General features: G+C 55.9%; 5 protein-coding genes across 5 annotated transcripts in view; 1 reads left to right on the top strand and 4 right to left on the bottom strand.

Moving 5' to 3' along the window:
- Positions 1-136, bottom strand: part of BBK36DRAFT_1110677 (hypothetical protein) — a gene marked incomplete at both ends in the record, with an annotated part of 1,021 nt that extends 885 nt beyond the window's left edge. The window contains one exon of the mRNA XM_024889607.1: positions 54-136. Within this exon, the coding sequence (XP_024752818.1) occupies positions 54-136 (83 nt within the window). The remainder of the gene's footprint in view (positions 1-53) is intronic.
- Positions 137-1,721: 1,585 nt separating this feature from the next.
- BBK36DRAFT_1111026 (hypothetical protein) lies at positions 1,722-2,279 on the bottom strand (the record flags this gene model as incomplete). Its single annotated transcript, XM_024889653.1, has 1 exon — positions 1,722-2,279. One exon carries the CDS (start codon positions 2,277-2,279, stop codon positions 1,722-1,724), a length of 558 nt encoding a protein of 185 aa, XP_024752819.1.
- Positions 2,280-2,802: 523 nt separating this feature from the next.
- On the top strand, positions 2,803-3,778 carry BBK36DRAFT_1109709 (hypothetical protein; the record flags this gene model as incomplete). The annotated part of the gene is made up of 2 exons (XM_024889504.1): positions 2,803-3,086; positions 3,145-3,778. 2 exons carry the CDS (start codon positions 2,803-2,805, stop codon positions 3,776-3,778), a joined length of 918 nt encoding a protein of 305 aa, XP_024752820.1.
- A 452-nt stretch (positions 3,779-4,230) lies between these two features.
- On the bottom strand, positions 4,231-6,993 carry BBK36DRAFT_1165760 (hypothetical protein; the record flags this gene model as incomplete). The annotated part of the gene is made up of 1 exon (XM_024894816.1): positions 4,231-6,993. The coding sequence occupies one exon, from the start codon at positions 6,991-6,993 to the stop codon at positions 4,231-4,233; it is 2,763 nt and encodes a 920-aa protein (XP_024752821.1).
- Positions 6,994-8,015: 1,022 nt separating this feature from the next.
- BBK36DRAFT_1109487 (hypothetical protein) lies at positions 8,016-9,794 on the bottom strand (the record flags this gene model as incomplete). The annotated part of the gene is made up of 4 exons (XM_024889482.1): positions 8,016-8,683; positions 8,742-9,241; positions 9,303-9,462; positions 9,638-9,794. The coding sequence occupies 4 exons, from the start codon at positions 9,792-9,794 to the stop codon at positions 8,016-8,018; spliced, it is 1,485 nt and encodes a 494-aa protein (XP_024752822.1).
- Positions 9,795-13,220: the final 3,426 nt, after the last annotated feature.

Genomic DNA, 13,220 nt, shown 5'->3' on the forward strand with positions numbered 1-13,220 from the left:
GTGCCAGTCTCTCGGTGTAATAATTGAATGGCCTCGCGGGAGGCCATCCAAACGATGCCGCGCCAACGGGCGGCTCGGCAAAGGCCACTTGGGCCAAAGCAAGGAGGAGGAACACGAGGCAAAGCGGCGAGAACATGGTGAAGACTGGCGGTTGGAAGACGATTGTTGATGTGTTGAGATGTAAAGAGCCAATCGTCTTCTGTCTTCTGTGTGTGTGTGTGAATAAAAGAAAAGGGGAGGGAAGGAGGGAGAGAAGGGGGTTTTATATACTTATTCTTTCCCATAGTAAAGGCAGAAACTGTCTGTGGAAAGAACTTTTCGGTTGCGTGGTTGTTGGGAGCGGCGAGTTACGTATCTGACAGCCATTGAGAAGAATCTTAATTCTACTCAACAAGCCACAACTCTGATAGGAACCGTACCTTTCCTGAAGAGACTGGCAAGGTTTGCCGATTTCACATGCTCTAGGATCGAGAAGGTACCTTATGATAAATTCGTTCTACCTCAGTTTAGTATCCGTGATGCTTTCGATTGCCATCATGTAACGCCGACGCTCGAACCGAGGGCGTCATCCCCTTGCGATGATACCGATACTCGATGGAGTTGACCTCACCGAGTACACACTGAGACTGAGTGATCCTATTCGAAGCACATACTAGGTAGATACTGAAGCTTTGGCCACATCTGACAGACAGACATGATCTTTGCTGGGCAGAGGCACCGCAAACTCCCTCAGGATGTGGCTTGAACCAAAGTTAAGGTTCAAGAGGAAGCCATTTCTTCATTGGGCAGAATGTGTCCTTACTTCTTCATCGTCCATACGCGGACCCATATCGACTGGCGAGGCTGGCGTGGCGGAGTACATCTGTTAAGCTTAACCTTAACCTTGATTTTGATAGAATGTCCCTCTCGGCAAGAAAAGCGCTGAATCCTAGCTCAACTTCAAAGTCACCACCAACGTCATGAGCTAGAAGCTGTGAGGCGTACACAGCCCCGAGAATCAGACAGCCACCGAGATGAGTTTGCTCCGATGATCCCGACATGCCCTTTGCACTGATAGGAATACGGCAGCAGTATGATCTGCAGGGCGAACTCGCCCCGGCAAGCCTCAGCCTGGCCATCGAGATGAAGCCGTGAGGATGGACTTCCTCATTATTCACAGATTACGCCGAATGCAACATCACTCCGAAGTGCTGATCTTATAGTTGGAAAGTAACCGGTATCGAAGCAGCAAGAGAGGGGTAAGGGCAAGTCTATGCCACATCCGAGTCCATCAGGTCATCGAGATGTTACACTTTGATGGCGTCTCGCGTATCTCATCATCGCATGGGTAGCCTAACAATTGATTGAATCAATTGGTTTTGTCGATATGACCCATTAGTCTCCGTAAAAAAAGAATGTTCTTCCAAATACCCTGACAAACTGCAGCTGCCACGCTCTATGGAAGACCGAATGGGTTTCCATTGTAGCTCAATTTGCGTTGCCCATTGTATTCGTAGCTATCCATTGTTGTTAAAAGTCAGGTAAGAAGAAAGTATAAGTGATAATTCAGTATACTGAACGCCCGTTATCCTACCGCAAATCTCGGTCTTGGAATCCCGATTTAACACGCATGTAAAGTTGTTGCTGTTCGTGTATCGTGCAACCATCCAGTAGCCAAACAAAGGAAAGAGAAAGGGGGAAAAAAGTCAAGTTGCGCCATCCGCCAATACCGCCCACGCGTCCTATCTCAGCGCCATATCACCAAAAGCCCGATCCAGCTGGGCGCCCTCATCGCTAGAAACATCACCACTACCACCCCGATCGCTCTGCTCGTTCGAGGCCGGCGGACTCGGCACCGTGTGAGACGCAGGCGGGCCGGCTCTTTCAGGCTCCAGCAGCCGGGCGTCGCTGTCCAGCCATCCAGGCGCCAGCCGCCTCTTCTCGGCGAGTTCTCTCTCTCTTATGCACTCCTCCAACTCTCTGAGATCGCGCTCGGCATCTTCCTGCATCTTGGCAATGTGCGCCTGCAGAGCCTGACAGGAAGCGATGATGTCGTCGGGGTGGGCGGCATGGCCGGAGTTTGAGACGACGTACTTCGGCTTAGGCTGTGATGAAGGGTCGTCGGAAGCGTTGGGGATGCCCAATGGCGAGGGGGGGATGTTGGACGGCAGCGTCTTGTAGTTGTACGAGAGCGTAGTGGCCGTCGGCAGAGAGACGAAGGGTGATACCGTCAGAGGGACCTGCTCAAGCAGATGATGTGCTCCTGTGTTATCAATATCAGCATCTGCAATGGCGGCCATCGAGGCAGAACTAAGGTTGGCTCACGGTTACTGTGCATTTTGTCTCGCTAGCAGACCAGCTGCGAAGTCCTACCAAGCCAAGCGGCTGCAGTTGATGAGAGTGCGAGTGCGAGTGCGAGTGCGAAACTGGTCTGGGACTGTCCGTGATATCGAGGAGAAAAGTTGGTGAAGTCGGTGAGAAGGCAGTCTTCTCGAGCAGCGGAGGCAACTGTTGAGCCGACCCGAGGTGATGAAAGGTTAAGGTTGGAGTTTAGACTTTGGGAGTTGGAAGCATCGGAATGACCGCTGGATGGCTGTGCCTTAGTCTAGGTAGTTACTGCAGTGCAGTGGTAGCATCACCAGCCCCACGTCCGCTATAACTGCCAGGGATTAATGGATTGGATGCTAAAAGGCAGCTAGAGGCGGTATCGATAAGGCAGAACCACAGTGCAGCTACCCCACGATCGTCAATTCGAGTCCCAGCTTCTTTTTCTTCCCCCAGCATCACAGCTTCAGCTCAGCTCTCAGAGACCCGGTCGAAACCATGCTTCCAACGACGATTCGATCGCCGCCCGCAGAGGCCGACTTCACGCCTCTGGCCGAATACCAGTCCCAGACCCCCGAGTCCTTCACAGATGGAAAGCCGGTTCTGCATTACCATCTTGCCGGCGCAAAGGCAACGATCCCTCGGTCGCAGTGCGGCAGCCTGGCGATTTTCCCCCAGGACTCTCCCGCGGCGCCCAATGCCTCAAATGGAGGCGACGCGAACGAGGACGAAGCTGTGGAGGAGCTGGTAGAGCAGACCGTCGATGTGTTTGCGACTTCAGAGTGCGCGCTTCCTCCTTAACTGATCCAGCTCTTGTGCGGTTGTTAACGTTGCACCCAGAAACTTCGTCATCTTCAGCAGCCAAGCTGAAGCCGGCGTCTCGATTCCCTACCCGACCATTTCCATCCATGCCCTCAAAACGGTCGACGACAAGCAAGCTGTCTGGATGCAGCTTGACCTCGCCGACGGCGGCAGCGACGACTCCGATTTCCAAACCGTCGAGCTTACCATCATCCCGCCGCAGAACCCATCCTCTTCTGAGGCAAGCTCGGCAAAGCAGCTCTACGAGGCCATGGCCAATTGCTCCGACTTACATCCCGATCCTGAAGTCGAGGACGACGACGAGAACGAGTACGATCGCATCGTCTTTGAGGGCAACGTGGGTCACGAGGCCGTTGAGGGATTCACGGGCGTGTTGCGCGGTGTTGCAGATGGTGGGCTGCCGCCCCCTATGCCTGGTAGTGGCGGTTGGATTACGGCGGATAATGTGCACGAGTACTTTGACGCGGATGGCAACTGGATAGGTGGCGAGCAGGAAGGAGAGGGAGAAGAGCCTGAAGAGCTTGGTGAGGGAGCTGGTAGGACACGCCCGAGGGACGAGCTTGAGAAGGGAGAGGGTGTCAATGGGCATGATTCAGCTGAGGATCCGGAGACCAAGCGGCCCAGAGTTGAGAGCGCCGGCGACGACGCGTAAGGGAGGACAAGGGAAGTACGGCGTTTACGGTCAGACAATCGGGGAGTGTTCTCATCCCCTCTGAGTGAAGATATCTCCTCCTATCTTTTTGAGTTTCATGGAAGATGGAAAATAGGTTAGTTTCACTCGCCAAAAGTTGTTTATAATGAACAAGGGGAAACTAAAATTAGATTTTAAAAAGTGCCTTAGGCTACCAGCTAATATACAAGACCATATCTATCGATGAACTCCTTCGTCTGCTCGTCTCTGGTTCTGCAACAAAAGGAAAATGAAGACGCGTACCATAAATTACATTATCAGCCGCCAACAAGTCTTCCACAAAAGAAACGGCCCAATAAATCGGAAGGCAAGCGGGGAGAAAGAATAAAGAAAGGAAAAGGAATGGAGGAGGGAAAGAATCAGAAAGAAAGAAAAGAAGGTAGAGCATTATCACACCATCATATCGCTCGCTTTCATATCCGCAAGCCTCTCCTCTTCGCATCTCGCTCAGGCGAACTGAGCAAGAACCCATCCTTATCATACAGCCCCAAGCTCTCAACGCTCGCCCGGTGCGCGTCGAATCTCTGCTCGGCGGCAATGAGCTCCTCCACTGGCCCAAGCTTCTGGCTCAGCAGCCCCCGTGGCGCGGGCGAAACCCCCTCGATGACTTCCATGCCAGGGTCGCAGACGAGGCTCTGCGCGCGCCGCTGCGGGTCGACGTCCACCGTCTCGTCCACGATGCACGCCAGGCGGAGCCCCAGCCCCTGGGTAGTGTCCCTGCCGTAGCAGCAAGTCTCCGCGCGGCGGTGCCGCGCTGACCCTCGCGGACCGAATCGGCGACCGCTGCCGCTGCTGGCCAGGGACCGCGTGTTCCCGACGTTGAGGTAGTGTCTGCTGCCGATGCTGGCGGGGCCGAAGAGGACGGAGCGGGTCTTTGCGAGTCCGCCGCCGCCGCTCAATGAGGCGGGGAGAGTGGGCGAGTCGCCTTCTGCGACTGTCGAGGCGATGGACGCGACGCTGTATGTGCTCAGGACGCTGTTCATGCGGCGCAGCTCGGCGATGGTGCTGCTCAGTCGAGGGCCATCGATGATGGGATGGATGATGGACCGGCGGGAGGGCGAGGGCGCCAAGCCGGTACCCTGCTCGGCAAGGAAGGTATCAAACGTGTACACGGAGCTGGCGGTGGACCCGCGGCGCGACAGACGATTCCCCGGCGTCGGCGAGAGAACAGCAACGATGGCCCCGTCTGCGCCCGTCACGCTAGGCGGAGGCAGCGGCAAAGCTCGTTGAGGGGGCGCCGTGGCCATGAGCAGGGACATGATCTCCCGCTCGTCATACGGCGAGGACGACGACGACATCATGTCTGGGAACCGCGACTGTCCCGTCGGAGTCGTGGGGCTGGACGATGCCGAGTCACTGCTGTCGTGAGCGGCAGGCACTTCGGTCGCATCGGAATCCACCGACATGGAGACGAAGCTGACTTCCGAGGGAACCTCGTTCAGGTACGGCGTATGCGAGGGAGCAAGCCCCTCGGCACCACCAGCGTCCCTCGCGAACGAAGCAGCTTGCGAGTCGAGCATCAGGGGAGACATCAGACCTCCATAGGCCATGTCGGGCTGCGAAATCGCCGAGAGGGGCCTCAAGGGCGGAGGGCCAGCGGGTTCTCCCATGATGATTCGCGTCAGCGACGCCGAGCTCAACGTCTTTGCCCGCCTTTGCGAGTCGTTATGGGCGAGGCGCTGCCGCGTCTGCCAGTTTGGCCACCTGCCCTGGGCCCCCTTTTCCACAAAGGGGTCGTAATCTAGCCTTTGCCTGGGTCTCTCTTCTTCCGGCTCATTGGTGCTGTACAAGGTCGAAAGGGAGCTCGATTTGTCGCTGTCAAACGACATACGGCGCTCAGGACTTCTCTGTGGAGGACATTGTTGTTGCTGTTGTTGCTGTTGTTGTTGTTGTTGTTGTTGTTGTTGTTGTTGCACAGACTGCATCGACGGGTGCTGTATCAATGCCATCTGCGAGAACTGCCTCTGAGGGCTATGCGTTTGCGGGCTCTGAGACAGGACCGTCTTGTACTGAGGCTTCTCAAGGTCTCCATTTGCGATCTCTGGTTGCTCAAATCGAACTCCCTTAGCCTTGCTGGGACTCGACGAGCGTCCAGGAAGCTCGAGTTCCTGGGTGGCCGCCGCAATGAGACTGTTCGCGGCACTGCCAATCGAGCTCATGCTTGCTGTATTCGGAAGGCCACTCTTGGGCGGGCTCCCTGAAAGGGGAAAGCCGTTGCTTGATCTGGCCGATGAGCTCGTGCGGTGACCCTTGGTGGGCGACCCCCTGACGGCAGATGATCGGGATACCGTGACCGGGGGCCGCGAGGTCCTGTCCGAGAGCCTCATCTCCGTCGAGCGCAAGATGCCCTTCAAGTTTGAATCCGTGGCCGAAGGCCGCACGTGCGCCACCTGAGGAGCCGACATCCTCACCGGCCCAGCAGCAGCAGCAGCCGGCGCAACCCCCGTCGGCAGCTCAACGGGATACGCCGCCGCCGCCGCCGCCATCGGAATCAGCCCCGGCTCCGTCTGGCTGCGCGGAATCCACCGCGGCTGCGGATGCTGCAGAGGCACGCCGGCTCCCACATGCACCCGCCGGCTGCTCTCCTCCTCCACCTCGACCACCTCCGGCAGCGGCGCCGCCTCCACGCTGGGCAGCGTCGGCACGACGCCGAACCACGAGTCCCGCGCGCTCCTCTTGCTCCGCGCCATCCTCGGCCCGTGCAGGTCGTCCTCGTCCACCCAGCTCCGCGACCGCTTCCTCCCCCTCGACACCGTCCTCCTCCGCTCCGGCAGCGCGAAGCTCCTCTCATGCGTCGGCAGCGCAGCAGCAGCAGCAGCAGCAGCATCAGGTGGCCCGCCGCCGCCGCCGCCGCGCGGCCCAGGCAGAAGCGAGAACCGGCTCGACAGGCGGCTCGACAGCTTGCTGAGCGACCCGGAGCCGTTTCCCAGCAGCCGCCGCTTGATCAGCCGCGACGTCGACGTCGGCGGCACAAAGGACGTCTCCGTCGCCGCGTACCCGTAGACCATCCGCGGGCCCGGCGACCGAGTCTTCTTCACCCACCACACGAGCAGGAGGCCCACCGTCGTGAAGAGCAGGATGCCACCGCAGAGCGCAATGGCGAGCAGCCATCCCAGGCCAATGGGGTGATCAGCACGCTCGGGCTCCCGCCCAAACACGCGCATCGTGTCACCCATGATGTTATGTGTTTTCTGCTTTTGGTTCTTTTGCCTTGCTTCTTTTGCTGTTCAGTTATTAGTAGTAAATGAGTGTCGTCGTCGCTGTTGTTATCGCTCGTCCAATATCCGTCTCTCTCATCTCACAGCAGTCTCCTCAGAACAAACGAATGGAAAGGGTCAATATCATTCAACCCAAGTTAAAAAAAGAGAAAAGCACAAACACGCGTACGTACGAACCGAAAGGGAAGCAGAGAAAGAGGCCAAAAAAGGAAGAAGAAACAGCAGAAGGCCAGCAGCGTTCTCGGGCCGTCCGCCTTTTGTCAAGTTTGTTTCTGGAAGCATAGCAGCAATGCATGGGGGCTCACCCACAATCCAGACGGTCATTGCTCGCATAGGATTTGATTGTTGCTGCATCTCAGGAATGCGTTGCCTGGCGTGGTCCATTCCATCTGCACCTCCGCGTCCGCCCAACCGTCCCCAAACGGAGGCGGATTTGAGACTTCACAACAGGTCAAGCATGCGGCACATGCACAGTTCCTGGCGTTGCAGACACACGATGAAGAAACTGGTGCTGCCCCTATCCATTCTTGTCTTGATGGGATCCGATATCGAGGCCCGTCACGTTGGCCGAACCATCAAGGGAGGCTTCAAGCCCGTGCATGTACCCCCAACAGTCACTCATGCACAGTATGTAATACGGAACCTGGGACCATTAGTTTGTTTGCTTCATCATTTGGAAAGAAGAATGCGAGACGAAAAGACTCGTCACGCCTCACGTAGATTGTATAAAGTTAAATCTCACTTAATTGATTGTCACGTAATACATCTGCCTGCGCAGCTCTCTCGTTAACTCTTTTGATGCCAAAGTCCGGATAAACATCTTTTTTACCCTATGAACAAAGCCAGCAGCCAAATGTTGATTCAATCATGCCACACGAATGCCCCTAACTATCTGGATCCTGTCCAGATTCACAAGAAAAATCTTTCAAAAATGACAAAAAAGGGGGATATCAGTCGATCCTATCTTCTCTCACAACCTCTTAGAGCTGACCCTGTCCATGGACGTGAGCGTGACCGTGGCCGTGGCCGTGGCCGCTGCGTCGGTACTTGGCAGGACGCGGGCCAGTTGCGGTGACGGTCACAGTCGTCGACGGCTCAGGCTCCTCGGTAATGGTGACAACAGCCTGCTTCCAGAGGATCTCGCTGACGACGTTGCCAACGGTAATGTACTGAGTGCTGACGAACTCGGCCTCAACATTGGCAGCCGACACTCCCGGGGCAGGGGTGACTGCTGGCTCATAGGCGTCAGCGTTGTAGCCAGATGCACCATCATCCTCCTTGAAGACCTGTCCAGGGAGAGGAGAGGCCTTGGAAGGTGCCGTCACACCAGGCTGGTAGGGCAGAGTAGGGGCTGCGGCGGCCTTGGTGGCCGTGTTGCTGGCGCCGTGACCGTGACCGCCAGAGCTAGGGCTGGAGCCGGTCGAGTCACTTCCAGGGAGCTTGGCATAGGGACCACTGCCGTCGCCGTCCGACTTCAGCAGGTGCGCAGGCATATCCTCGAGGTGGCACTGCGTGGCTACGCTTTGGTCGACAACGTCAAAGATGGCACAGTCCTCGATGAGACCAGAGGCGTTCGTGCATGTGTCGACGGCCTGCTGCAGGAAGTCTTCGTCCCAGCCCATGATGAAGTCACCGTGAAGTCCATAGCCTGTTCATCGAGTTAGATAAGTTACACTGCCGTAAAAAGAGCTCCATTGTCATCTTACCAGTCGTGTCTTGGTTAGACAGAACAAATTGACCAGCACGGCCAACATAAGCGTTGGTGTTCCAGATGATCTCAAACAGCATGCTGGGAAGGCGCTCGGGGTAGTCGTCGGGGCAGGTGCCGGTCATGACAAGATCGGGGTAAGCAACGTGGTCCTTGTGGTTGGCGCTGTCGATGGCATCGCCGCCCTTCCAGCACGAAGGGAACATGATCTCAAAACGGATGCCATCCTTGCAGTTGGCATCAAGGAATCCCTTGTCGGGGAAAAAGTGACGATACAGGGTGCCTTCGGGGGCCTTGTCGTAGTTGAGGCAGTTGAAGCCGATGGCGCGCTGAGCCAGGATATCCTGGGTGGTCTGGCCCAACGAAGCCCAGAGAGACTTGGCCGGGTCAGGCTGGGTTGGATCACCAGCGGTGTAGGTTCGGCGATTGGTGTCGCCAGCTACCATACGGAAGTTGGTAGGGAAAGCCTTGATGTTGTCTCCGTACAGGAGATAGTAGCTATTGCGTGTTGTTAGCGGAGCAATTCAATATCCCAGAACGCCGGACATAGGCAACTTACGCAAGCATACCGCCCACTTGAGGAACCAGCTCGTACTCCTTGGTGTCGGCATCTTGAAAGTACAGGGCAGGGTGCCAGTAGGCAGACTTGTCTTGTGTGACACGACATGATGTACAGTTGCCGGCAAGAAGCTCGGGGGTACCAGAGGTCTCGGAAAAGCCTGGCAGAACATGTCAGTTACAGAAACATGCAAAGAGCCAGAGTTGATGCCAGGTGTTGAAGACAGTATGAGTCAATATCAACCAACTCATAGGAAGCAATGATATTTCTCATAGCAGAGACCCCAAGCAGACGCAACCCAGCCCAGCAATCCATGAACAAGAAGCCGCACTCACCTGACGATCCGTGAATAGCGTGCATGTGAGGCGAGTCCGCGCCTGGGTAAACGACCGGGTCCATTCGGGCAAGGCCAACACGCCCCTGACACTCCATGCGCCAGAAGGCGTCGGCCACGGCGGCCAGCCCCGCGGTGACAACTACAGACTTGAGCATTGTGATAGTTGATGCGTATCCAAGCTCGAGGGGTTGCTCCAGGCAAGACGAAGGGCAAGACTAAGATCAACTAAGAGTTGGTAAGGAGTGGACGACGCAACGAGGCTGTCTGCACGGAGAGTCAGCGGTTCTGCCAGCCGCAGGTTGAGGCAACAGACGAAAGGAAGACAGCGAGAGAATCGATAAGACGATCGAGGTGAAGGAGTGTAGCAGTGAAGAGACGAAGGTCAGGAGGCAGAATTCAGAGAGGGGAGAGGCATGACAGAATGCGGTGAGAGGCTGCGGTGAGAAGAGGAAGGCGGTCCTGCAAAAGGCCCGCCGCTGGGAGGGAAGGCGCGACAGCTTCATGATCCCGTGATCCAGGCGCAAGCTGGCAGGAGGCAGATGCTGCGTCCTTCAACCTGCAGCTGTCACTGACGGAGATTTTGCGCATTCGCATCCACGGCATGACGCAAAAAGGGCCCTTGGTGTAATCGGCCATCTTTCCTCGGCAAGCAACAGCTGCGTCGACCAGCCAATCGCTTCACTGTGGCCCGTTGCGTTTGCGGGCTCCCTGCAGGTCAAGCAAGGCAGGCCGGATCTGTCTGCGCTGCTGTGTATTTGCTCTCGGGAAAGGGGTTTGCGTCGTGTCAAGGAAGAGTGTTCTGTCAAACTGGAAACGGGCTTACCAAAGTATCGTCGTTGTCGTCAAACCCCCCCAAAAGAAGAGAACGAAGGGGCAGTTCGGAGAGGCGAGGGCAGCTCAAATCAAAAACCGACTTCTTCCAAGGGAAGAGGCACGCTTGCACAAGCCTGTGGGAGTCTTTATCTCTCCTGCTAGTATTGTCCCAACCTCACGAAACGGCGCCTAGACGGGATTCCAGAGAAGGGCGACTGATGGTTCAGTGCACACGTGTCCAACCTCCAGGAAGAATTCCTCGCGGCACGTCAGTCTCGATGAGTTCCGTAACAAGGACCGAGGTATCTGGTCTGCAACACGGGCGAAACGGTCCGGTGGATGTCGATACAGCCGGCAACTATTGAGTGTCTCTCCGAGTTGACGTCAAAGCTTATCGGAGCGCAAGGGTAATCGCCTCTGTCAATACGAGGTGCGAAGAGGAAGGCTGAACAGCAAGCGATAGTCGGAAGAAGAGTATGAGAATGCTGAATCCTCCAAAGTATTTGAGGAATGCGTATGGACAATGGAACAGAAGGAATGTACGTTGGTCGGCAGAAAGGAATGGTAAAGAACGTGGGAATGTCGAGCAAAACACACGATGAAGCGGAGGAGAAAGGAGCAACGCGAAATGAGGGATGGGAATGGCAGCAGTGCACGGGGCGGCCATATTAAGGGCGATTTTGCTGTCGACAAGGGATGGGAATCCGGGTCCTCGCGCCAATGCCGGCGTACAAGCAGGCCCCGGAACTCGAACAAGAGACTGACTGGGAGAGAGATGGTGGATGAGACCAACACCCAAGCAGCACGGCGCACCAACTGCTACTGCCGCGCTACCTCCTCTGCCATTGTGGCCATGGTTTTGAGCAGCGCAATAGCCGGCTATCAGGCAACTCTCGTTGGCCATCCGCCGGGGGGAACACCAAAAGCAGATTACGAAGGATCAAGGGTTGACAAAGTATCCCAACGACGGACCAGTCAGGCTTCGTCCTGGGTGGCCCGACTTGCCAAACGCGGCAAATTCGAATGACCATGGTCACTAGCAGGGGTCACGATGAGCATCTTCGAGAGGGGAGTTGAAACTTCGCTTGCCTTGAGGTATGCATTTGCCTGGCCTTTGCTTTGGGGGACGAGATGATGTAATGATTCTTTTCAGATGGTGATTGGCCAAGCAGTCCAAGAAATTGAGAGACATGGAGTTGAGCAGGGGGTGTCTCTTCATGATGCCCCCCTGGGGGAGGCCTGTTTTTTTGTTCCGACCCGCGGGATAATACCACTTCGTGGGACCTTCCGCCTAATACTGGGACTTCTGGAATAAAGCTCCTCTATCGGCAACGATTCATCAATGCAGAACCCCCCTACTGTTCGCTAGGGCGGGTTCAAGATGGACTCGGATTCTGCCTCCTGAATCCGACCATGGGCAAGACCGTTGTGGTGAGTTGAGACTCTCAACTCCGAACGAATCCCTGCATCGGCATACAAGGCTTGCGGCTGAACCACAAACGACGCTATTCTTCAACGGATGAACGCCGACTGTTGCTCAACGTCTATAGCGCCCTGGTGGTGCGGCCGTCTGCTCCTGTTGTCGATTGCGAAATTGATTTCTACTACAAGAGAGGGCTTCGGATTTGGGACGCTCGGTGTGTATGACGAGGCTTGTGGAGCCTCAAGCCGTGATGAGTATATGAATGGCTGGGGGCAAGCATGTCGCTTCCCGTTCATCTCAAATTTCGACCGCAGACCAGGAGAGCACAGCAGTCGGTCAAGCCGTAGAGCGTGGGACCGCAGACTGCCAGCCCATGCCATTAGTCGACAACAAACGAAATGCTGTGCTTCGCGAGCTGCTCTCCCACAACAAGGGCCGTCGAGAAAGCGAATGCCATGCATCAAGACATCCTTCAAACGTTCACACTCAATGTCCCCCAGAAGAGACCAAAAGGCTTGTTTGCGTTTCCTTCTTGCAATGGTGTCGTGGCGCACTTGCGCTAGGCCATGGATTTTCAGGGGCGCCAAGATGAAGATGCTGCTATGCATTGCATTAGAGAGACCCTGCGGTCATTTGAAACGGTTTCATCGGCACGGCTGGCCAATCAGCATTCACAAAATGCCTCAAAGCAGCAGCCCCTGGTTTTTGTGCCTGGCGGCTAGGCGACACCAGAGCAGAAATGAGCAAAGAGGCGACGATGGCTTCCCCCCAATCTGTGCAAGCTTCGATTGTTTGCTGCTCCATCGTCGCAAATAAGCTGCAAGGTCGGCTGCCAAGTGCAATCGTCCACGTTCGCTTCCGGGAATGAAGCCAAGCGCAGCAGAGTCAACTCCTGGCTTGCCTGGTTCAGCCTCCCTTCTCTGTCCCCCTCGGAATGAGGGGTTTGGCCAGCTGATGCTTGTTCTTGAAAGCCTAGTATGGAGCATCACACCCATGATACTGGCTAACTCGGCACTGCTGGCGAGTCGTACAGCAAGCGAGGCAATTCCGAATGTGCCTCTGATCTATGTATTCTTCCCGTAATGTTAGATTCATCTCATCTCGCTGACTTCCGTACGAGCCTCCACATATGCTGTCTGGCTCTTTTTTGGCCAGGAATCGGCATCCTACCACGGGTTGCGGATGGACCCCGCCAGTTGCAACGGATCAGCCTCTGCAGAAAGCTCCGCGAGATAGTGAGGTGTGCCTTTCAGCCTCGCCCACGGGAAAGGCGAGAGACGTACAGAGTACTCCATACGATGGAAGTTCTCCACATTGTCCTTCGTCTTGGTGATCTGGAAAAGAT

Source organism: Trichoderma citrinoviride (genome assembly GCF_003025115.1).
Source record: "Trichoderma citrinoviride strain TUCIM 6016 unplaced genomic scaffold BBK36scaffold_2, whole genome shotgun sequence".
Classification (NCBI taxonomy): Eukaryota; Fungi; Ascomycota; class Sordariomycetes; order Hypocreales; family Hypocreaceae; genus Trichoderma; species Trichoderma citrinoviride.